General features: G+C 40.2%; 3 protein-coding genes across 6 annotated transcripts in view; 1 reads left to right on the forward strand and 2 right to left on the reverse strand.

Annotated features, from left to right (window-relative positions):
- The window catches only part of LOC134755662 (beta-arrestin-1), a 298,399-nt gene that overhangs the window by 216,298 nt on the left and 58,605 nt on the right, over window positions 1-23,496 (reverse strand). The gene's annotated exons all lie outside the window — the stretch shown is intronic.
- The window catches only part of LOC134755657 (neurogenic protein big brain), a 124,760-nt gene that overhangs the window by 50,561 nt on the left and 50,703 nt on the right, over window positions 1-23,496 (reverse strand). The gene's annotated exons all lie outside the window — the stretch shown is intronic.
- LOC134755605 (uncharacterized) lies at window positions 1,276-3,701 on the forward strand. 3 transcript variants are annotated; one of them, XM_063692093.1, is made up of 3 exons: window positions 1,276-3,071; window positions 3,166-3,380; window positions 3,498-3,701. In XM_063692093.1, the coding sequence occupies exon 1, from the start codon at window positions 1,471-1,473 to the stop codon at window positions 2,926-2,928; it is 1,458 nt and encodes a 485-aa protein (XP_063548163.1). In that variant the 5' UTR covers window positions 1,276-1,470; the 3' UTR covers window positions 2,929-3,071; window positions 3,166-3,380; window positions 3,498-3,701. The 3 variants fall into 3 exon arrangements, with proteins under 3 accessions (XP_063548163.1, XP_063548162.1, XP_063548164.1); XM_063692092.1 differs by having other exon boundaries at window positions 1,276-3,380; window positions 3,493-3,699; XM_063692094.1 differs by having other exon boundaries at window positions 1,371-3,380; window positions 3,498-3,700.

The following is a 23,496-nucleotide window of genomic DNA, read 5'->3' on the forward strand; positions in this document are numbered from 1 at the left end:
ATAATATTAGTTATTTATTTACATGGTCAACAGCATCTCAATCTTATTGACAGATTTCCGAGACCGGTATCGGATCAGAATCAGGGCCAAATATATTAATCCGGTTCTGGGTTCAGATACTTCAGATGTGTTTGCTATCCAAAGGGGACGTTAACTCGAGGTCGATTCAGGTTGAACAATTTGTTACGGTTTTGATATGACCTTGAAGGTCGCACACGCTGTTTGGTGCATGAAAAATTGAAATTTGAATTTTGAAATTGAAATATTTATTGCAGACCGCGGTCGATAGTGTGTTAGTATAGGTACAATTAATATTTACATGTAACATAGTTATTTAAATTACGAAATGCATTGGAAGTCGTGCGTGAGATGCGCACACGTCACCAAGACGATCGTCAAGGTCGTATCGAATGCACAATACGTTTGTATGGAGAACCGAGAAGTCAGAAACGGCCTCACGGAATCCTGTGAGCGTATATAATCCATACTATGGGGGGAGGGGGAGTAGGTACGCCCAGGTATGCGACGCTGGGCTATTGGCCAACTCCTCAAGTCCATCATACACGTCCCAGTCGTCCCCCCCGGGCAATGCTAGTGGTCGTACGGGCGTCGCTATGTTTACCAACATACCCCGGACCACTAGTAGCAGAGTATGAGGGCCTCGCCTGGTGTGGGCCACGCCAAGAGATGTGGCATCCCCACCCGCCAGGTGTTCCTTTTTCCTGAAGCGGGATTTGCATTGCGGGATTGGTGGCGTGGGATTAGTGTAGTGGCGGTGGTTTTTGCCAACGGTTGCACGTGTGATTTTGATTCCTTCATAATGCATGCATTTCGTAATTAATGCATGCATTGCGAAGGGTGTTTGGGCTGCGCGTGGGATTGTTGGTGGAACTCCTGCCGCGGCATTGGTTTCGCGCCGCTGGTCTCGTAATGTAAATCCCGCTTTACCCTAGATTTCCTGTCTTAAGCCGGGTTCACATTTGTCTGACGTGTCGTGTTGTGTTGTGTCGTGGCGCGTATCGGTCTCGTGCATTTGGTGTGGTTGCGTTCGCATTTGTCTGATGCACGCTGCGTCGGACAGATGTGGGCGCGATCGCGTTTGGGTGTGTGGGGCCGGTGTGCGCCGCGGCGCGGCGCGGCGCGGCGCGGAGGACAGGTGTGAACCAGGCTTTAAATCCCATGCTCCAAAAAGTCATTTCCTGTCATCTCCTGTCAAAATTTCCCGTGTCACTTCTCCTTACACTTCCCCTAACCCCCCTTTAACCCCTTCCTGGAGGAGACAACCTCGACTCAAAAACCCTAATCCAAGGTGTAACTCATCGTGCCGATGGATGCATGGCTGAGAGGGCGCTCAGTCGCGAACGATAGGCCTCGGGTACCGGGCGAAACCCGTTGTATATAGCCTTGTCTACGCAAGCGGGGCTCTGCGTAGTACTGACCCTTATATCCCTAGCTACTCGTGGGAACTATATGGAGAGCAACAAAATAAAATCTTTTAAAAAAAAACAAACAAAACGAACGACCTCCTTAGATGAGACGGCAAATGCTGAAGCACTAAGGGGGGCGAAACTAACAGAGAGTGGGAAGGCCGAGAAGGAGCCATCGAAGCTGGAGAGGCCACTGAAAGCCGGGGTACCTATCGGAACCCCGGCCCAGGTGACTAAGCCAGAGACGATGGAACTTTCAACAGCTGGACCCTCGACGGAAAAAACGATGGCGGCGGAGAGTGGGACGACATCTGTTGAACCCTCAAAGCAGGTCATAGATCCCGGCTGGGAGATCAGGTGCAAACCAAGAGGGAAGCCTGCCCAGACCGAAGAAGACGCACCTATGCGGAAAAAACTTTCGCAGAGGAAGAGGCAGCGGCTCCAAAAGCGAAGAGAAGCAGAAAGCCGCCCCTCTGGAGACAAACAGGAGGTTGACGCCCCGGAAGGACGGGCCGAAGGAGCGACGACCCCTGCGGAACAAACCCAGGCTAAGAACAAACCAGAAGGGAAAGCCAAGAGGGCACGCCTGGACGAAACCATATCCCCAAGAGGCGACCACAAAAAACAGCGGACGGACGCCTCGGGCAACAAAGAACCACCCTCCTCCTATGCGGCGGCAGCAGCGACAGACCTGACGGTGGCGATCACCAACGATCGCACGGGCAGACTGACGCAGCAAGACGCAGCAGATGTGGAGAAGAAGATCGGGGATGCCATCTTCCAGGCAGCCATAGAAACCGATCTGGACACCGTAGCGGAGGCCCCAGCGTTCTCAGGTAGACCCAGTTTAGTGGATGGGTACCTGAAGCTGTGGTGCCAGGACGCGAACACCAAGGCGTGGCTGATGAAATGGTTGGAGTCGGCCACCCTTCAGAACGGAGACCGTCTCGTTGGGAAGAGGGAGGACGAGATGGTCCGGAACACAAGGTGCGGTATTCTGATCCCGTCCCTGGAAGACAACCTCACCAAGGTAGGAAGGGTCCTCAACTTCCAGAACCCGTGGGCCATGGTGAGGAAGTGGACACTACACCAGGCGATCCCCCTTAAGAAAAGGGCCTGTACCCTACTCCTGGTGGGAATACCTGAAGACGTTGTCCCTACAGTGATGGAAAAGGGAAGGAGACTGAACTACCTATGTGGGACAGTCTACATTCGTTTCCAACACAGCGGAGGACGCTTCAGAGATTCCCCACCAGAGAAGAACGCAACAGAGGCGAACACAGACGGAGGGGAGGACAAACCCGCAGAAAACGCAACATCATCACCAAAGAATACCCCCTCTGCCATGGACACCGATGTCGCAAACGAACACACCTCAGACATAGAGGAAGGCATTTTGCTGGACTCGGAGGATGAGGATGGACTACCGAAGGGGATCAGTCTCCTGGACCTAAAGGGAAGGGCGGAAGGGACACCCCCCGATGGCGCCTTCCCACTGTAAGGTCCTTCAGGTTAACCTCCAGCACAGCGAATCTGCAACGGCTCAACTTCGAAGATGGCTGGAGGTTAACCCAACATCCATAGCCCTGATTCAAGAGCCGTGGATCAGGAACACACGCATAAACGGCCTTTGTAACACCGGAGGTAATTTAGTTTATAATACACATTACAAACCAAGATCCTGTATATACATATCCCGTAACATAATGGCACAACCACTAACTCAATTCTGTTCCAGAGACGTGTGTGCCATAAAACTCCTCAGAACACAAAACTCAAGTCTACCGGAGATAGTCCTGGCGTCCACCTACATGGCGGCGGAGGACGAACCACCTCCAGTGGAGATGAACAACCTCATACGCTACTGCGAACGAGAAAGGCTCGAGCTGGTCATATCTGCAGACTGCAACGGCCATCACAACCTATGGGGAATGGAAACCAACAACAAAAGAGGTAACGATATTGTTGAATACCTTATGTCAACTAACCTAGATATATTAAACACAGGATCCAAACCAACCTTTGTCACTCGTAGATGCAATACTATAATTGACATTACTCTAAGCACAGGACTGGCAGCTCAACACATATCCAACTGGCACGTGTCGGATGAGCTATCCTGCTCCGACCACAGATGGATTCGGTACGACCTGACAGCCGACACACACACTACCACAACTAGAAGAAACCCGAGACGCACGGACATACCGGCGTACAAGGAACTTCTGGAAGGTAAACTAGACAATAACACACACACAGACAGACCTAGCAATACAAAGGAGTTGGAGGAACAGGTAAACTTACTTATTAATAACATTACCGATAGCTACGAAAACACATGTCCACTATCGACCTTATCAGCTAGAGGAAAAAGCAGTAACAACAACAGCTGGTGGGGACCGGAGTTGGACCGAATGAGAACAAAAATGAGAAGGTTACTTAACAGAGCAATGAACACAAGAGCTGAAGAGGACTGGGATAAGTACAAAACAGCTAAAACAGACTATAAGAAAAGGCTAAGATACAGAAAATCAGCCACATGGCGGAATTTCTGCGACAACATATCCAATGTAACACAGGCAAACAGAACAAGGAAAATCCTTGCAGACCAACCAAGGCAACTACTGGGCACCCTGAGGAGACAGGATAATAGCACCACCAGCAGCCCAGCGGAGACAGAAAGGCTACTGGTTGAGACCCACTTCCCAGGATGCAAGGTAGTAAATGAGCAAGACCCAGAACAACATACAATGAACTACAATCCAACTGAAAGAGAATGGAAGACAGCAGAACGCATAACAGAACATAGCAAAACGACCTGGGCGGTAAATAGTTTCGATAACTTTAAATCGCCGGGAACGGACGGAATCTACCCAGCCCTACTAAAGTGGGGAGGACATACATTAATAAAACATTTATCCAATCTACTGTGCAGCTGTATAGCCTTTAGATATATACCACAGAAATGGAGGGAAGTGAAAGTGATTTTCCTACCAAAACCAGGAAAAACCGATTATTCAGATCCTAAGTCTTTCAGACCAATCAGCCTTACGTCCTTCATGCTAAAAACACTAGAAAGACTATGTGACAGAGAGCTGAAGGACACGGCTCTAAAAAACATAGAAATTCATCCAAACCAACACGCCTACAGTCAAGGTAAATCAACTGACTCAGCTCTCCACGCTGTAGTAAGCAACATAGAGAATGCGTTGGCGAGGAAAAACTCCTGTCTAGGCACCTTCATCGACATAGAGGGAGCCTTTGACAAGACCAATTTCAGCAGCATTCAACAAGCATTACATAGACATGGAACCAACCCGCTCATAATCGAATGGATAATGAACATGCTAAGACAGAGAATAATAAGACTAACAGAAAATCAAAATCACCAGGCACTAGTCATGAGAGGATGCCCCCAGGGAGGAGTACTCTCACCATTGCTTTGGAACCTGGTTGTAAACGATTTGATAACAAAACTAAACAACAAACATTTTATGACCATAGGGTACGCAGATGACTTAGTAATACTAATCAGCGGCCTAGTAATAAACACACTGTGCGATCTCACACAGACAGCACTGAAGATAGTAGAGAAATGGTGCAAGGAGAATGACCTATCGGTAAACCCAAAAAAGACCGACACAATTCTCTTCACCCATAAACGAAAACTGGGTACATACGAAATGCCAACACTTTTTGGCACAAAACTGACACTTTCAAAGGATGTAAAGTACCTAGGCATAATCCTGGACGATAAACTGAACTGGAACAAACACCTGGACAACAAACTGAACAAAGCAACAGTAGCCTTTTGGCAATGCCGGAGGATGGTAGGCAAAAGATGGGGACTTGCCCCTCACATTATACTATGGCTGTACAAAATGGTAATAATGCCAATGATCAGCTACGGCGCGGTTGTATGGTGGCCCCGCACCCAGCTAACCACAGTAATAGACAAACTAAATAAAACACAAAGACTAGCATGTGTGGCTGCAACGGGCTGCATGAGAACTACTCCGACTGCAGCTCTAGAAATAATGCTAGGACTCCTGCCACTACACATGTACATACAGAAAGAAGCGGCTGCCACAGCTCTTCGTTTGAAGAATCTAAACCTATGGACATCTTTCAGCTCATCGCACAAGAAGATCTATGAAAATACGATCTCAAAAATGCCCATGCTGGAAGCGCCTATCGACAAAATACCAAAAACTATGATCTTCTGGAAAGATTACGCCATATCCTTAACAGAAGATCCGAAAGAAGGACTAAACCAAACAAACCTAAGAATATTCACAGATGGCTCAAAAACAAACGAAGGGACAGGATGTGGTGTCTTCTCAGAGGACCTGAACATTCACATCACAAAACCCCTTGGTGAACACAATACGGTATTCCAAGCTGAATGTGTAGGAATAATAGAAGCTTGCAATGCTATTACAAGACGACAAGTGAAACACGAAACCATACTAATACTGTCAGACAGTAAATCGGTACTACAAGCGCTATGCAGCGACAAACTTACCTCAGAGCTTATACTTGAATGCCATCGGAGCCTCACTGAAGTGAGCAAAGAAGGCAACAAAGTAAGAGTACAATGGATAAAGGGGCATAGTGGATCAAGAGGAAACGATGCAGCGGATGAACTGGCCAGGAAAGGTTCAGAAACACCGGCATATGGACCCGAGCCAATTATGCCTCTACCAATATCCTACATACACAACCAGCTAGAACAACATCACAGACAACTGCACAACAAGTACTGGAATGAAATGAAGACATGCAGGCAAACCAAAGAAATTCTACCGGAACTGAACCACAAACTTACCAAAATATTACTGAAAACACCAAGAAGCCAACTACGTAAAATAGTAGGATTAATAACAGGACATAACACACTAAACAAACACCTACATATTATGGGTAAAACGGACAGCCCCATGTGCAGAGCGTGCATGGCAGAAGAAGAAACAACAAAACATATTCTCCTAGACTGTAAACAGGTAGAAGTATATAGGAGCAAATACCTAGGAAATCCATGCACACTAAAGGAAGCTACTAGCAACCTGAAGACCTTGCTAGGCTTCGTGGAGGAGCTGGGGTGGTTAGAGTAGCGCTACCTCGTTTCACGCAAAATAGGCACATTGGATGTCGAGTTGCGGAAAATGCCCAGCAAAACTAACTAACTAACTAACTAACTAATCCATACTATAATAGTATAAATGCGAAAGTCTGTCTGTCTGTCTGTCTTTCTGTCTGTGTGTTCGCTCTTCACGCTTAAACCGCTGAACCGATTTAGATGAAATTCGGCATAGAGATAAGTTCAGTCCCTGAGAAGGGCATAGGATAGTTTTCATTCCGAAAATCATCCCTTAAGAAAGTAAATAGCGGGGTGGAATTGAGATAATTAACGAAGTGCCTGCTAATTTGTGTGCATAATATGCTCCAATTTAGATTGCTATGAGAATTTTACCAGATGCTATACTTATTAGCTGCTGTTACTAAGTCCGCGCAGACGAAGTCGCGGGCAAAAGCTAGTATATATTAATTCGTCGACAGTTTTATTTACTGTCGGCCCGTTATAATCAAATTATTTATGAGTGAATAACTTCAGTTAAAGTTAGTATAGTTCGACCGAATTAACCCCAATTTGCGGGCGTGCCGGACTGAAATATAAAATGTATGTTGTTTATTCAGTTCGGTGTGCCACTCGTGTTTTAACATACTCTGTATGTTTTAGTGGCCATTGGAGCGTTGTTCGGCCAACGGAACAGCTTGCGGTGTAGAGTTACTTAATTAAAAACTACAAACCGTTAAAATTAAAATAGGTACGCATAAAACATTAAATAAAATAAAACAACATCAACATTATATTACATATAACTAGGAAACTGACTATTACAAGACTATTTAAGTTATTTTTTCTGCCCCGTTTGTCACATCCTGAAAATATATTGAATGTTATACGCACAAAGACATCTGGGGAGATGTTTTGTGTTCCATAATACAATAATAATAGACAGTATGAAAGGCATATAACTTTCTCCGTGATCTATCTTACCCTCCACTGCTCTTCGTCACTCTGACAATAAAATACACCGCCTTACGGCCCGGCCACGACATTGCACGACCGGCGGCGGCGGCAACTATAGGTGGGAACGAAAGGTTCGACCGCTGTGTCTCGCTCCAACCTATGGTTGTCGCCGACGCTGCCGCCAGTCGCGCAACGTCTTGGCCGAGCCGCCGAGCCATGAGCTATAATGAGGCAATCAGCGATGAGCGAGTTATTTCTTTACGAACAAGTACGTTTCCTCTTGGAAAAATCCTCGATATATGTGACGTTTTCAACAAAAAGGTACCACATTGTCGCTTGTCGATAAGGTATATTTCTAACTGAACCTATATGGAAATATAGCTAGTGATCATCTTTATTAGGGAACTATTACGAGTGTTAATTTAGATTCCATCAACTGGTGCTGCTTCTGCGTGCATCCCATGACACGGGCAAGGGCAGCATTCGCTCGTTGTACCCCTTACAAAGGTGTCAAAAGGGCATTTACGTGTTGGCTTCGGCTACGCGCTTGCCTCCCAAATGACCGGAGCACCATCGTTCCATGATCGGTAAAGACTAAGATAATCTAAATTCACTAAATTTACGGTGACACAGGTAGTTACTAACAGCTAAGCAATTAGAAACGTCCATAATTATTACGTCAGTTCGCACCTCACAAGAGCCGCCTTTGAGGCACGAATTTACGAGTATAATGACAATTACGTATAAATTACGCTTTATTGCGTCCATAGGCTACGGTGACTGCTAACCATCAGGCGGGCCGTATGATTGTTTGCCACCGTCGTGGTATAAAAAAAAATTATAAACAGGTGGCTTTTTGGCAGGCTTCCAAGCGAGCACTTCCACACGGGGCCTGAAGTGAGTTTATACCATTATTATTTATATTTTTTTCGAGTTTATTTTGCTGGCTACGGTTGATAAGTTGATGGTGTTTTTTTAATTTCTAGTAGAATGCAACTGGGTTTGAGTTAAATTTTACTTTTTAAACACTCAACATCGTAGGCAGCAATAGAGTTAAGCAATTCGCTAATCGGTTGACATTTTGACTTAATATTTATTATTGTAAAGGGATAAAACATAAATAACCAAATTGAGGCTTGTGATTTATCAATACAATTATTGTACATTGAATTTTGTAAATACAAGCCACACTGTCGATGAGATTTAATCGAATTCGAGTTATTCAACACCACATAGCCTACAAATTAACATGAAAGAGCGAGCTTTTAAAACGGAATAAATCCATACTAATATTATAAATGCGAAAGTCTGTCTGTCTGTCTGTCTGTGTGTTCCCTCTTCACGCTTAAACCGCTGAATCGATTTAGATGAAATTTGGCATAGAGATAGGTTGAGTCCCTGAGAAGGACATAGGATAGTTTTTATCCCGAAAATCATCCCTTAAGAAAGTAAAAAGCGGGGTGGAATTGAGATAATTAATGAAGTGTCTGCTAATTTGTGTGCATAATATGCTCAAATTGAATAATTGCTATAAGACTTTCTCCAGGCGCTATTCTTACTTTAGCTGGGGTTACTATGTCCACGCAGACAAAGTCGCGGGCAAAAGCTAGTTTTATAATAAAACAAAAGATTAACAATGTATTTATTCACAGGGCTCACCTTTCAACCTTTTAAAATCCAATTTGATTTGACACAAAGTCAAATCATCAAGATCTAATAATTTTGGAATGCGACTGTCGCGCGGTAAGCGGTGATAATGTAACAAGCAGGTTCTGGTCGGGCCACCTGTGTAGTGGCAGATGATACTGCTGCACCTGGCCCGATCGCGGTCGAATACTGCACTGGGCTAAGAAATTACGAAATAAATAAAACGCTATCTATATAACACGGAATAAATATATCGCTATTTCAATAACCCACTTTGCTTTTGACTTTAATACCGATTATTTACTAATTAAACCACATAATATGTATTTGCAATTCACCGCACATTTTCCAACAACATAATATTACTTTTTTTTTATATTAGCCTATTTTGGTGTCCCACTGCTGGGCAAAGGCCTCCCCTCGTTTTCTCCACTCGACCCTGTCATCGCCATTTTCCCACCATTTGGGGTAGAATGCGTCCAAGTCGTCCCGCCATCTCATTTTTGGTCTGCCTGAACCCCGGCCAGCACCGTCTATGGTGCTCCGTGGGTCCCACTCAGTAACCATTTTGGCCCATTTCCGGGTGCATGCGACAGACATGTCCCGCCCAATATTACTTATTTTAAATTAACTGCGAACCCGGTGAAAATTTTAATCAGAATACAGTTTGACACAGGTATTTAAAACATAGCCTAGATATAGTTTATCACCCTTTAAAATCCTCATATTTCTCAATCGAAAATTTGTAAATGCAACTGTGTTACATACACAATAAAGTTCACTTTTTAAAAGGGCGTATAAGAAGATAGGTTAATGTATGGAGATATAGGTCACATTTTGCGTTCACCGGGGGATACTCGTAGCAAGTCATGTAATATAATGCTTGGTCCCAGACCCAGAGCTTTATTCAGGATGCATTTTGTACTTGACCGTAAGCAAATACCATTATAATAAATAAATAAATAAAAATGTTATTTATTTAGGACCACTAAATGTGGATTATAACTGGACCTCGAGGTTAGCCACAACTACTTGTAGTAAGGGGTCATATTTATAAGTAAGTAGGTAAGTATTATTGATAGGTCATCGAACGGGCGATAGGCGATCCATATATCTAACTTCTGATTACGCATATAAGTGAGTAGTTGATACTTAAGAGACAGTCCATCTAATATACTATCTATAACACACTTATTGGCCCAGTATTTTAAACACTCACTTAATATTTTAATCACTACCAACTTACACCCCAGGCCAAAAGTATGGAAACAACGTTGTTTTCTTTAATATCTCATGTTTCTATCTTTGTTGTATATATTTGTAAACTAAGACTTACATTAGGCAAACCCAAAAGATTAAAAATACACGCTTAATTTTAAAAAATCCTAAAATATTGACAAAAAGCTAAAAATAAAGGAGAAAGTTACATAATTATCCCTACCCTTTAATTCCATAACAAAATGTTGAATTGTCAACTATCACAGCCAGAGTAATTTACTTTTAAAATGTTCTATTATTATTTTTACCAAATTGTCAATGAGTAGTATAAAATCCATCGCTTAAAAGATCACACTTTTCTATTTTAATACAAGCTTGTTTCCATACTTTTGGCCTGGAGTGTAGTATTAAAGTAGTGCTTACTTTTTCATCGATTAACTCATTAACAAAGATTTCAAAGGAGGAGGTTCTCAATTCGGTTGTTTTTTTTTTTTAATGTTTGTTACTCCATAACTCCGTCATTTCTGGACCGAATTTGAAAATTCTTTTTTTTATTGTAAGTATATACATACAGATTGGTCCCGTTTTTGTCAAAAAGCAGTTCTGATGATGGGATCCATGAGGAATCGAGGGAACTCCTCAAATGTTAAAGGCATAATATAGTGATTTTAGTATTTTCATCAACAAATCAAGCACTTACATTTAAAAAAGTGACATTTGATGAAGTGGAACTGCTGATGATGATCAGAACGGAACTCTTCAATGACACATAGTTCATGTTTGGCGATTTGTCCTCTTCGTTATGTTTGTTAAGCAAGTTAGGTTTTTAAGACATATTTTTGTCAAGCTCGAGTACTGATGATGAGACCCACGAGGAATCGAGGGAACTCCTCAAATGTGAAAGGCATACAAATAGTGATTTTTGTATTTTCATCAACAAATCCAGCATTTACATTTTAAAAAGTGACATTTGATGAAGTGGAACTGCTGATGATGATCAGAATGGAACTTTTCAATGACACATAGTTCACGTTTGGCGATTTGTTCTCTTCCTTATGGACCCAAACCCAAACTTGGACCCGGACTCGGACCCGGACCCGGGTCTGAACATGGACCCCAACTCGGACCCGGACCCGGACCGAACTGACCCAAACCTGGACCCGGACAGCCGGACACGGACTCGGATCCGGACACGGACCCGGACTCGGATCCGGACCCAGACCCGGACCCGGAAATGCTACTAGAAAAATGGGTTAGGTTAGCTGTATTACAGTAATGTAAACAGTTAGTTAGGGTGGGTAGCTTTTGAACTGCGATTCTCACAGAAACGAAATGCTACCAGAAAAGTAGGTTAGGTTAGGTTAGAACTACGACCCTTACAAAAACGAAATGCTACTAGAAAAGTGGGTCGGTTTACCTCCTTTTCTACATAATTAGGCAAAAGATGCTGTCTTTTTCATTTCATTGTCTGGAATCTAAGAATGTTTTCAGCGGCATCCCCCATTGAAGTCGGTTTTTTTTTTCTTAAAAATTATAGTAGGGCTAATATCAGATAAACTATCGGCTTGGGCTGGTGGAGTGAAAACAAAAACACATAATATTATCTTGACTAATACCTTTACAGACGCCTTGTTGTGTTTCTGTTGTTGTTTACCCCATAGGGTAAACAAAATGCCATAAACGACGGTGTTTGGCGGCACTCTCCTGATTTCTTTTTACGTTCTCCATTATGTCTGTTATAGTTTTATATTTCGTAAATAAGTGGCATCTCTCGACGCTGGCTGAAGACAAATCTGTCAGGTTTACAGTGCGCTGTTACATACAACGCCACGGCTTAGAACAGCCGTTGAGGGATGTGTGGCCTTTGTACTCCTTTCACGTTTCGAGTGTAATAAATAATAGTGTTTATGAGGGTATTTAGAGGTCGCTACGTGCCAACGCTACCAACAGGGGCCTAAGCTATTTTACCAACGTGACTATTCACACATGACACTGACATGTGCCTACATTTCTGGGTTCGGAATAGAGTTGTGCCGTTCCCGGGAACGTTCCCCATTTTGTATGGGGAACTTCACAATTCTAGTTCAGCAGTAGTAGCAGCAGTAGTAGCGTCAGCGTTTACTTGTTGGAACGGCGATGTAAAAATGTATACCATCGGTAAATTATCAATGTCAAGCGACAAGCATGGCATTTTGATCACATCGCTATGGCATAACTACTTATATATTTATTTGTTACTTTACTGCACATAACAAAAACAAAACAGGCGGACTTGATGCCTCTAAGCATTCTCTTTCTCTACAAAACCAAAGGGCCAAACAACAATGCGTTAACGTGGGTGCAGTGAGAAAAAAAAATACGAATAAAGAGATATATACTTAGGTACCTACAATTGCACGCAATTACGTCTGTTACTCCGGGACGCCGGGTCCAGAGGGAAAACGAAGGCAAGGAAAACCATTAGAAAGATGGTCAGATGAAATTACTAAAATAGCAGGAAAACACTGGATTGAACGGATTGAAGAAGCAAAAACTAGAGATAAATGGAAGGAGTTGGAGGAGGCCTATACTCGAGAGAGGTCCTTAATATCTAAGACATAATTTATATACCAAATTGAAAAATTAAATTTTATTAAAATAATTGAATTATAAATTATATTAAAATCAACATAATGAAAAAATGTTAAAAATAATTATTTTGTAGACATACAGTAAATTATTTAAAATTTAAAATATAAAGTATAAGTTATGCAGGCACTATTAATTCGATATTTCTCTTATAATATTGTAACGATATTAAGGAATAAACGGCTTTTTTATTTTTATTTATTTATTTATTTACGTCTGTTACTGATTATTACGTAGCAACTCTGCGGAACCACCGCTGAGGGATGTACCTACTGTAAACTCTGAAGCTTATCTCCGTTTGTACACTTTGTACTCCTTTCAAGTAACAGCTCTAATAAATTATAGCATTTCCCAGAATGTTTGCCGTAGATCCGTACAGCTCAGACCTACTACAACTTTGATGTGTAAATGTGTACTAGCTTCTGACCTAAACTTTGTAAGCAACTAGTTATTCAATTGTACTTTCAGTATAAATTTCTAGTAACACTATTTAGAGCATTTATTAAAAAAAAGATCATAAGAGAATGATTCTAAGTACAAATAACGTAAATTTTACAGAAATGCCTTTTTTTAAGAAATACTCATTCGATTCCTTTTTTTTTTTTACACAAAGGGTACATGCTTACAAACAAAATTTATGCATCGCCAAACTGTAACCAGTTGTTGGCGATTGAAGCGCTCAATAACAAAATGGAATCATGTACCTGAACAAAATAATTTTGAATACAATCCAACAACCAACAATAACGTAGCGTCATCTCATCTATATTCAAAAGCACGCCGAATGAAATCTTAATCTTAAAACTTGAATGCATAAAACTTTGCTAGAAAGTCTATATAGAAACCAACTAGTGGAAAATAAAATTCTAGGATAACCATGTTGCCCCGGTGACCCACAGCCATTATCATGTCCATCTAGATCGGATCGTTATCCTTCCTTCGTTGGTTTGACATTTCACTTAACTTTAATGCGGGCATTTGAAAAATGCAAGCATGGAGACTATATAAAGGAGCCAAATCTTTATGTATGAAAAGTGTCCATCAAAAAACAGTAATTAGGCGGTGCCACCATACACCGAAATACTACCAAAAACATGCTACGTAATTTGGTCGGGTTATTTGTTGCCTTATATGGTTCATGTTATACTCATGTCCCAGAGCCTAACTAGCGCCACCGGAGAAATTAGGAACTATTATTTAAAGCTGAAAGCGGTCACTTTTGCAACAATTCTGCCATAAGAGATTGGCATCCTTTCTATACCATCCATAAATGCAAGGCTAGGAAAAGTCAAGATTGCAGTTGGAGTAATATTTAGAAACGTCAGTTCAATAAAAAAGGTTAAATTCGTATTCGAATCACGGTAAATAAGCGAACATAAAAAATACAGACAAATGAAACATCATTTTTAAACAAGCTGACATTTCCACGAAAGCATTTAACGAATGGAAACGAATGGATTCATTCAAAGAAATTTACCATTCGGTTAAGCTGCGTCGTTTCATGTGGAAATCATTCGAATACCTAGTGCAAATTAACGAAATCATTCGAATAGTGCAAATTAACGAAATCATTCGAATCTGATCATTATTTAACTATGGTAATTCCTGATCAATGTATCATAATTTTAATTATATAATACATTATAAATTATAATTCTACGTTGATATGATAATAATGTAGGCCAAAAATGATTTTATTCTTTTGTTCAACTCTACACATAATGTTTTGGATTACGAAGAGTTACGCTCTTGATGCTACTATTATTACATCTCATACATTTGACAATTATACATTTAATAGCTATCTCATCACCGACCACAATCGTACTGATCAATGTAACTTAGCAGAGAACTATGTAACTATTACGCGTATAATAAAGTTTAGCGAAAGTTTTAATGGCGACAGATGGTTTAGTGCAACCGACTCTTTAGGACGAGTATGTTAACTCAGTACGTTTGAAATTATTTAGTTTGAATTTATCTTCGTACTACACAAAACCTTAACAAATCATACACCTAAACCTTCCTCAAGAATCACTCTATTGATAGGTGAAAACCGCACGAAAATCCGTTCCGTAGTTTTTGAGTTTATCGCGAACATACATACAAACATACATACATACAAACAGACAGACGAGGCGGGTGTTTGTTTTATGTATAAGGTGAAGTGATACAATTTTTGAAAATGTTACTTATGAGTTAATATTTTGCCAAGACAACCCTATGTAAAGCATACCTATATAAAGACTCAATTTATACGAAAATCAATAGATATTCAGACAACATTTATGCCCTCGTAAACTTCTGATTTGAGTGAGTGCACAACCTATACAGGTCGCAATAAGCGTTGCCGTGTCCCCAGGGGACGAAGATACGAATATAAATACAAGAATAAATCCACAGAAATAATGTTACTCGTAACATACGACACGCTTTTGAAAATTTAAAGCCACCGCACAATGTCGCTGGATTAGATCCTTTGTACGCGTTTGAGAGGCAGATTTTATGTTTTTGTGCATCCGTGTTTGTTATACTATATCTTCTATTTTGACATACAGTCAGAATCAATAATTACATAGTAGGTAGCAGATAAAGCAACGTGTAAGTAGGTATGTTTCTAAAAGTTTTACGAAGACCACATATGGGTCTTCTTCACACTTTCACACTGTGTTTTTCTTATAGTGAGTGAGGCTAAAATTGTATTATAAAATTAAATAAAAATGTATGTAGGTCAAACTTATACTACTTTGTGCTTCAAAATGGCTAGCTATCTTTAATCATTTTATCATACGGGTCCAGATAAAATATTGAAAACGACCTAGATTTAAATTGTCACAAAAAGGTTAAATTTATTTGACGGATCTATTTCTTTTATAACTGGCTGGCTTTTGTAACTTGGTCTACTTAAATTTAAAAGCAATGATTAATGTAATCTTCTATAGTGATTAGAAAGAGTTTTCATTGATTGTAAATGCTTAAGCCAGCTTTTATTGAACGCCAGAGTTTAGACCTAAAATCTATATAAATAGGTACCTAGATTACTAGATCCAAGTCATTAAAATATAGAGTTCATGAGAATCTATTCCGTTTTGCCAGGATTAGGGTTTGCAATCTGAATCCGAAATGTATAAGATTATCCGGATCCGCGGATCTTCACATTCATTTCGGATCCGTCGTGCAAACACGGTATAGGAGTGCGTTAAGTTTAGACTTACAATCGCCATTTTCCGGTAAACTTACCTGCAAAAATAAAGAAAAGAATTAGACATGTTATCAATTTAAACAGTTATTACCTATGTTAACATTACAAAACATAAACAGGCACTTTATTCATTATTTAACCTTTAGCTACCTAATGATGCATTCTGCCAGGTTAACATAATAATTACAATCAACAATCAATCAACTATAATAATTTTAATCAATCATTACAGAACAACTTTTACCATAGGACCCTGAAATGGAGCATCCAATAATATACCTACACATTCACCTCGCATAGTAAGAGTTGAAAAAGCAATAGGTAGGGAGACTGCTATAGTTATTGGCCACTCTTAACAGCAAGACTTCTAATTGGCTTATTTCTTTCTGATTTCTTAAGAGTGGCCAATTACTATGGAGGGGCCAATAACTATACGAGTAGCAGTCACCCAATGTATATAGTTAATGTATAATAGTTTTTACTTAAAGCGCTACTAAATTATAACATATTTGTTCTCTTATGTAGAAATATAAATTGGCATTTGTAATAATTAATGAGGTCCTAACCTAGAGGTCACAGTAATAAGACCCGCGGGAACTTTACAAGCATGCCCTACGCACCCGAGACAATATGTTATAAAAGTTTATGACATTAAATCGCATCAGCCGGGAATTGAATCCAGGACTCCGCGGTGCGGAGCGGTTAATTGATAACCGTACTTGGTAACTTCGTAATTGGTATGCAATTTGTGACAAACCATTCTACAGCCTAGAGGAATGCTGTGAAAGTTACAGTATGCCCTGTCTACAGTCCAAGAGCGGTATTTAGAATTTTTAATTGGTTATAGTTTTGATGTTGTTATGAAACGACCTTCACACGACTAGCAGTGGAATGAGAGCGCACCAAGCAGCGCAAGCGATCTTAAAACCCTAACATAATTTAAATTCAGAATACCGATACCGCATTGGAATAAGCTGTCATCTTGCGTAATTTTCATGTTTCGGGGTTTTGGGCGCGGGAATGTTTTTTAGTAGCCAAAAAATAGGTAAAAACTGTAAAAACAGAAACTATATTTGCATTTCTTAGCACATTTGGAGCTTCACGAAATGATTTCCACGTCCAAAACCCCGGAATATGGTTGTTTTATTATATATTTCAGAATATCTTGGTAATTTCAGATATTTTTTCATGATGTTTCAAGGGTTAAATGTATGATACACACATGCAATAAAATAGTCAGTTTATATGGAAACCTCATACCATTTTTATTGCTCTAGTTTTTTTAAAGAGTTTTATCGTTTGTGTTTCATGTCAGTTTCTCCCAAAGAGGAATGAATGTCCAAACCTAGTTATACTCGCAGATTGCCGGTGTGTGTTAATGGGCTCGTTAGGACAAACTTAATTACTTCTCACGTGTGGCGTTCGTTACGGGCTACACGGTTCTGTGTTTACAATTGTGACAATTCGCGTAGATGTACTAGGTCATATAGTGAGAGAGTGATAGACTGTATATGAGTTAAGAGATTGCACTTGGTAATTTTTTTTGCATGTAATCTAAATATACATACTAGTATACAGTTTGCCCTGATCTGTGATCTCTAGATTTTCAAAAAGATTTAGTACTTCTGCCATGATCATACCCAGTTTTGAATGGAGCAATTGCGGTTTGATTTTTAAATGTTGAGCAGGCGAATAAAACTCACTTAAAAGGTTCATTATAAAACAGGTACTTCCCTCTAATTTTCGTTTCTTCACTAACCAAATTAAGTTTTTTTTTTTTTATTTAACCTTTCGTATGTGTGTGGTTTCAAATCTCGTGGGTTCAAACCTCGGTTGTGCTGAGCAGAAAAAATTGTTCTCGAAAAAAATGGAAAAAGATGATTAAAAATTCGGTCAGGATCCGTGCACAGACAAAAGAGGTTATATGTGTCATTTTCAAGCAAAAAGGTACCACATTGTCACTTGCCATAAGGACGCTCTAACAGGTTTCTCGTATAAAGATACGAGCAATTTCCGTCCTTATGGTAAGCGACAATGTGGTACCTTTTGCTTGAAAACGACACATATAACGTACTTAGTGTAAGCGTCCTGTCTTTATTGCTGTTTGTCGATAAACTTGTGGGCATTGTGTATGGGGCATTCCACGGCCCGGCCTGGCCTATCCTGTAAAAACGCAATTTATTTAGAGTATTTAATTTTTTTTTTCAGGGTTTTAAATCGTCAATTTTTTTTCTGAGCCTTTTCTTTCTAAAGGGGCCCACTGACTATCAGTCCGTCGGACGATATCGGCCGTCAGTTGTTCGGTACTGTAAAATTTTTGTTGTTACTGACAAGCCGATATCGTCCGGCGGACTGATAGTCAGTGGACCCCTTTAAGCGGCACCGACCCAAAACGCATTTATCTAACCATAACTATAACATGTATTCAGAGTACAGTCACCTGCAATAATATGTTACTCTCCGAAGGCCGCAAAAATATGTGACACGCTCTTATGGCTCTACAAATAAGATCGTGTCAGATATTTTATATTTTTTTATATTTTTTATATTTTTGCGGCCTTCGCTGTGTAACATATTATTGCAGGTGACTGTAGATTTGTATGATTTTTTAGAAAATCCACAGAGGAGTTGTTTTTCTCTACAGCTGGCAGTATTCAGGTACTTAATTTTCCTAACTAGAAAACTACAAATTGCCAACTTGCTCACAGTCCCACGAGCCAAAATTCCTGAAAACAGCGCTTGTTAAAAACTGGTTCAACAAAGTCCACTGGGAAACCAAACATATCTGTTGTGAAACTATATTTTGGTGCACCTTATAATAAAGTCCAATTTTGTATGAAGCGGTGTGCCTATACACACCGCCTATATACTAAATAAAGGATAGCTAGGTCACATAAAAGTATTATTCACGGCGGTAACAGCTTTTCGCTGGTCGCTACAGTTTCTATAGCTTATTTATATGTAACTTATATAAGCATTATATTACAAAATAGGTTACTTTACGGTTCCGTACCCAAAGGGTAAAAACCTAAAAACGGGACCCCATTACTAAGACTCCACTGTCCGTCTGTCTGTCTGTCACCAGGCTGTATCTCATGAACCGTGATAGCTAGACAGTTGAAATTTTCACAGATGATGTATTTCTGTTGCCGCTATAACAACAAATACTAAAAATTCAATTTGTATGGAACCCTCGGTGGGTGAGTCCGACTCGCACTTGTCCGGGTTTTTTAATTATCGTCATAATCTTTAAAGAAATTATTGCTAATTTTCATTCTAGCTATGATGATAGAATATATCTTGATGATAACTTACTTTCGACTGAGTTACCTAAGCGACAGGTGTGAACCGTGGTATTGCATGGAATGTAAGTGTTTGTATGAAACCCGTTTTATTCTCACGTGGAGTGGAGGTAAGGTAATAAATAATAACGGCCTCTGTAAGCCGGTGAAACGGAGCAGTTGATGTGGCACGCTTTATTAAATAAAATATTGTTTCTCATATGTATGCGCATATTTAAAGATTTTTACATTTGATTGTCCTAGGTCCAGGGGTTAATTTGCGAATGAATTCGACATTGCTTTATTAAGATCCTATGCCGTCGCTTATTTATGGCTATGATATCACTATCATCACTACGTCAGGTTTAACTTCCTATGATATAACAAAATTTAAATTCTTCACAAAAGCTGCTATTTAGGTTTCGGACGGTTATTAAGAGCAAGAGGACCCTGATACTCCATTCAATAGAGTACCTACCTCCTTATAATTATTAAGAACCACATATTTTTAGTGTGTAATAGTTAGCAAATAGATCTGTTAAAGTGAGCAAATATGTACCTATTTCACAGGGCGGACACGCTATACATCAAAAATCACTTGCGTTTCTATGTGTGAACGGCACGTCTGTACACGCGTCATGCGTCATAGTGGGAGTAAGTTGCTTACGGCAAACGGCCGTCAATCTGCTGTAGCGGGGCGAGGTAATTCGAGTCGGGGCGGGGCGGTGCGTGGCCGTTCTATATGATAATACTATTACTTATTTTTCAACACGCTTGCTCAAAACGACGTTTTTATTCCAACGATTTTTGGCTCATAATCCTAGATATTAAACACGCGTGCTCTTTCAGTGTATTATTCCACTCGTGCTTTTTCATAATATTATCCGACTGAGTTAAGAAAGTAACTGATTGCTAATAATATGCATGGAAAGGGAGCCTCCTTTAATTGGTCGGACTGGTGGGCACCGGCGCGCCCGACCGCCTGCGCGGCGCCCGCGGCCGGGGCGAGGGGCGGCCGGCAGTATGACAGATGCAACACACAATACTAACTGTTTTAACTATTAAAATTTGATTAATATGAGTATCTTTTTTTTTCTCGCAAGTGTGTTGAAAAACGTCGTATGAAACGCGTGTGCATTGGTCATTACACACATCGGCTTTCTTATTGCGCGCTCGCTTACAGCTCGCGCGCACAATATCGCCTCGTGTGTAATAACCAACTTAGCACACTTGTATCATAATGTACTAATGTGCCTATATTTGGCTACTAGCTGTCAGTATTTATTTAATGCTGACTATTTACACACGTAAATAAATTACAAATATTACTCGTACATTTTTAATGCTTAACTTTAAAACATAATTGACTATGTTCGCTCTCTTACCCAAGTTTTGTATGAAAACAATATCCGCTGGTTTTACAGTAACAGTAGAATGAATGTAAATTATCCTCAACCTCAATAGTCTGTTCCAAGCAACGTTCAGAAATGTTCTACATTTCACTATCATCTCCTTTATACATACATACATACATACATATAATCACGCCTATTTCCCGGAGGGGTAGGCAGAGACCACGGATTTCCACTTGCTACGATCCTGACATACCTCTTTCGCTTCCTTCACTTTCATAACATTCCTCATACACGCTCGCCGGTTTAGGGTGCTCTTGACCTGGCCTTTCTTCAGGATTTCCCCGATCTGATACGAGAAAGTCCGCCGAGGTCTGCCCCTTCCAACTCCCGTTTCTACCTCTCCCTTATACACTCTCTTTGTTAGCCTTCTCCTCCTTCTCCTTTATACCTCGAAGATATTCCAGTTGCTTCGTGATTTAAACTTGCAGATGATTAGGCTTAGCCAAGGATAATCGTACATCGACAAACGCCAAACAAAATTAAAAAAAATGTATCGAGATGATAGATGCCAAGAAAAGTCACGGGACTATTTCCAATCATGTTGTGCTGTATATAGGTACTTGTGTGTGTAACTGATATGATGATATGATATGATATTTATTGGTAAATATTTACATTTACACGTCATTTCTACAATTAAGCATTACAATAACAGTTAATAAATGAATTGTAGTTATATTGAATTTTTATAACTGAGAACCTGTAATTGGCTCTGTAATTCTATTGTAGCTTTAGAAATGTCTATAGCTGTTGGTTTTCCATGTATGAAATAAAAATGAAATGAAATGACATTTTTTTATTTTTATTATTCAAATTAGGTTCACAGCATTACAGTATTACTACCAAGGCACTGCGAACTACAAAACAAATAAAAATACAAAGATACAATACCCTACGAGAAAACATAAAAATTTAAGTATTTAAGATTTGGGCGACGACATAACAGCGTGGCTCCGTTGCGTCGTCTGACTTGGTGTAGAATTCGGCAAGTTGCCCCGGAACCGCCGAAACACCACACCCTTCGGCCAGAAGTCCGCGCTAGCGATGGTGTCCTGCAGCGGCCGCGGCACGCGCACCACAAATGAACTGAAGTGCACATAGTGACGCGACTGTAGCTGGTGCACCCTCAGCGTATAGCCAGTCTTCTGGCGGATGTACTCCACCACCTCGTCGGCTCCGGCGGAGTAATGCAGTCGAGACACGTAGAGCGCCTTACTCGGTGTTAACGATTAACGTATTCTATTAACGATTGTGATCATGGCTAGGCCCCTATATCTTTTTCAGGTGATTATATAGCTATCCATGCCGTAATCGGCAACGGCAACCCTATAGCTATTTACGAGCGTGTGCTCTGATATGGCTGGCAAACTTAATACTTTTAAAAACTATCGCAGGTGGGGCAGTAAAGCTGACCTGAATTATTGCAAGTATAATGATAGGACGGTTTCGGCCGGGACTTACGTATCTGACGTTTCGCATCAAGTTCAACATCATTAGCTTGTGCATCGCACTCTTAAGTCATGGTTGCCAGTAAAATGAGTTCCGATTATCCTAAACATACATAACAGTCTCGTTATATAAATGGTCCAAATGTTAGAGCTTTACTAAGAAAGGATATTTTGAAATTTAAGCCCTAAAAATTGAGAGCAATATGTCAAGTTTGAATAAGGGTCTTCGGAGGGTCTACCGCGAATATCGAAATGAAATTCATTTATCTGCCGCTCTATCGCTCGAATATGCGCGGCACATTTCGTGTTTTAGATTTTCGCGGCCCTCTGGCGTTTCAAAACTCGATTTGCCCCGGCTCGTGCATCCAATGAATGACAATGCACATCTTCATCCGCCATCAGCGCCAGAGCTGAGATAATGAGTTTCTACGGCTGTTTAAATACTCGTTACTCGGTTAAATAATCGTAATAATGTGTACCTATGATTGTTAGTTGTAACACTTATAGAGCTACCAAGATATATCATAATGTCATGCGACTAAAATAATATATGTAATGGCATTTGAATAAGATATGAAGCTAAAATTTATTGTAGGTGACACCTCCGACAAAAATATAGTCTTTATTATTCACCTGTAAACTACGCTTCAGTAAATAAGTCTCGGAGGTAAAGTTTAACAGACTGTAAACCTCGCTAATGCTAGTACATTCATAAACGTCCAAATGTACCTACATATTTAAGTAAAATATTATCTGTGAGAAATATGAATACCTATAAGTAGTCATCTCTATTTACCTAACTACTTTCTTATACAAACTTGATAATATATAAAAATCTGTTTAATTTAATTTCCACTGATTTCTATTAACTCTATTTGAATCTAATATAGAATCAAAGTTTCTGGTCAAAGTCAAATGGGCGGAATTTTTTTTTCCACTTTAGTTCCGAAACTTTCCTTTAAAAAAAAGTCATGTTTAGGTGAGCGGATCAGAATTTTTTAAATCCTGTTTCGGTCTTACAGGAAAAAAAGTCGCTCTTCGATCGAATACCAATCACAAATGAAAACAATTGACCTGAAACTCCGTTTGTATGGGAAGGTGAAATTCGGCCGAGCTTGCCGGGGAAGTATAATAATCATAAGAAACGAAAACTGATAAATGACGTTTATAAAATATAGAATAAAATGTTCTCTTCT

Source organism: Cydia strobilella, chromosome 3, assembly GCF_947568885.1.
Source record: "Cydia strobilella chromosome 3, ilCydStro3.1, whole genome shotgun sequence".
Taxonomy (NCBI): domain Eukaryota; kingdom Metazoa; phylum Arthropoda; class Insecta; order Lepidoptera; family Tortricidae; genus Cydia; species Cydia strobilella.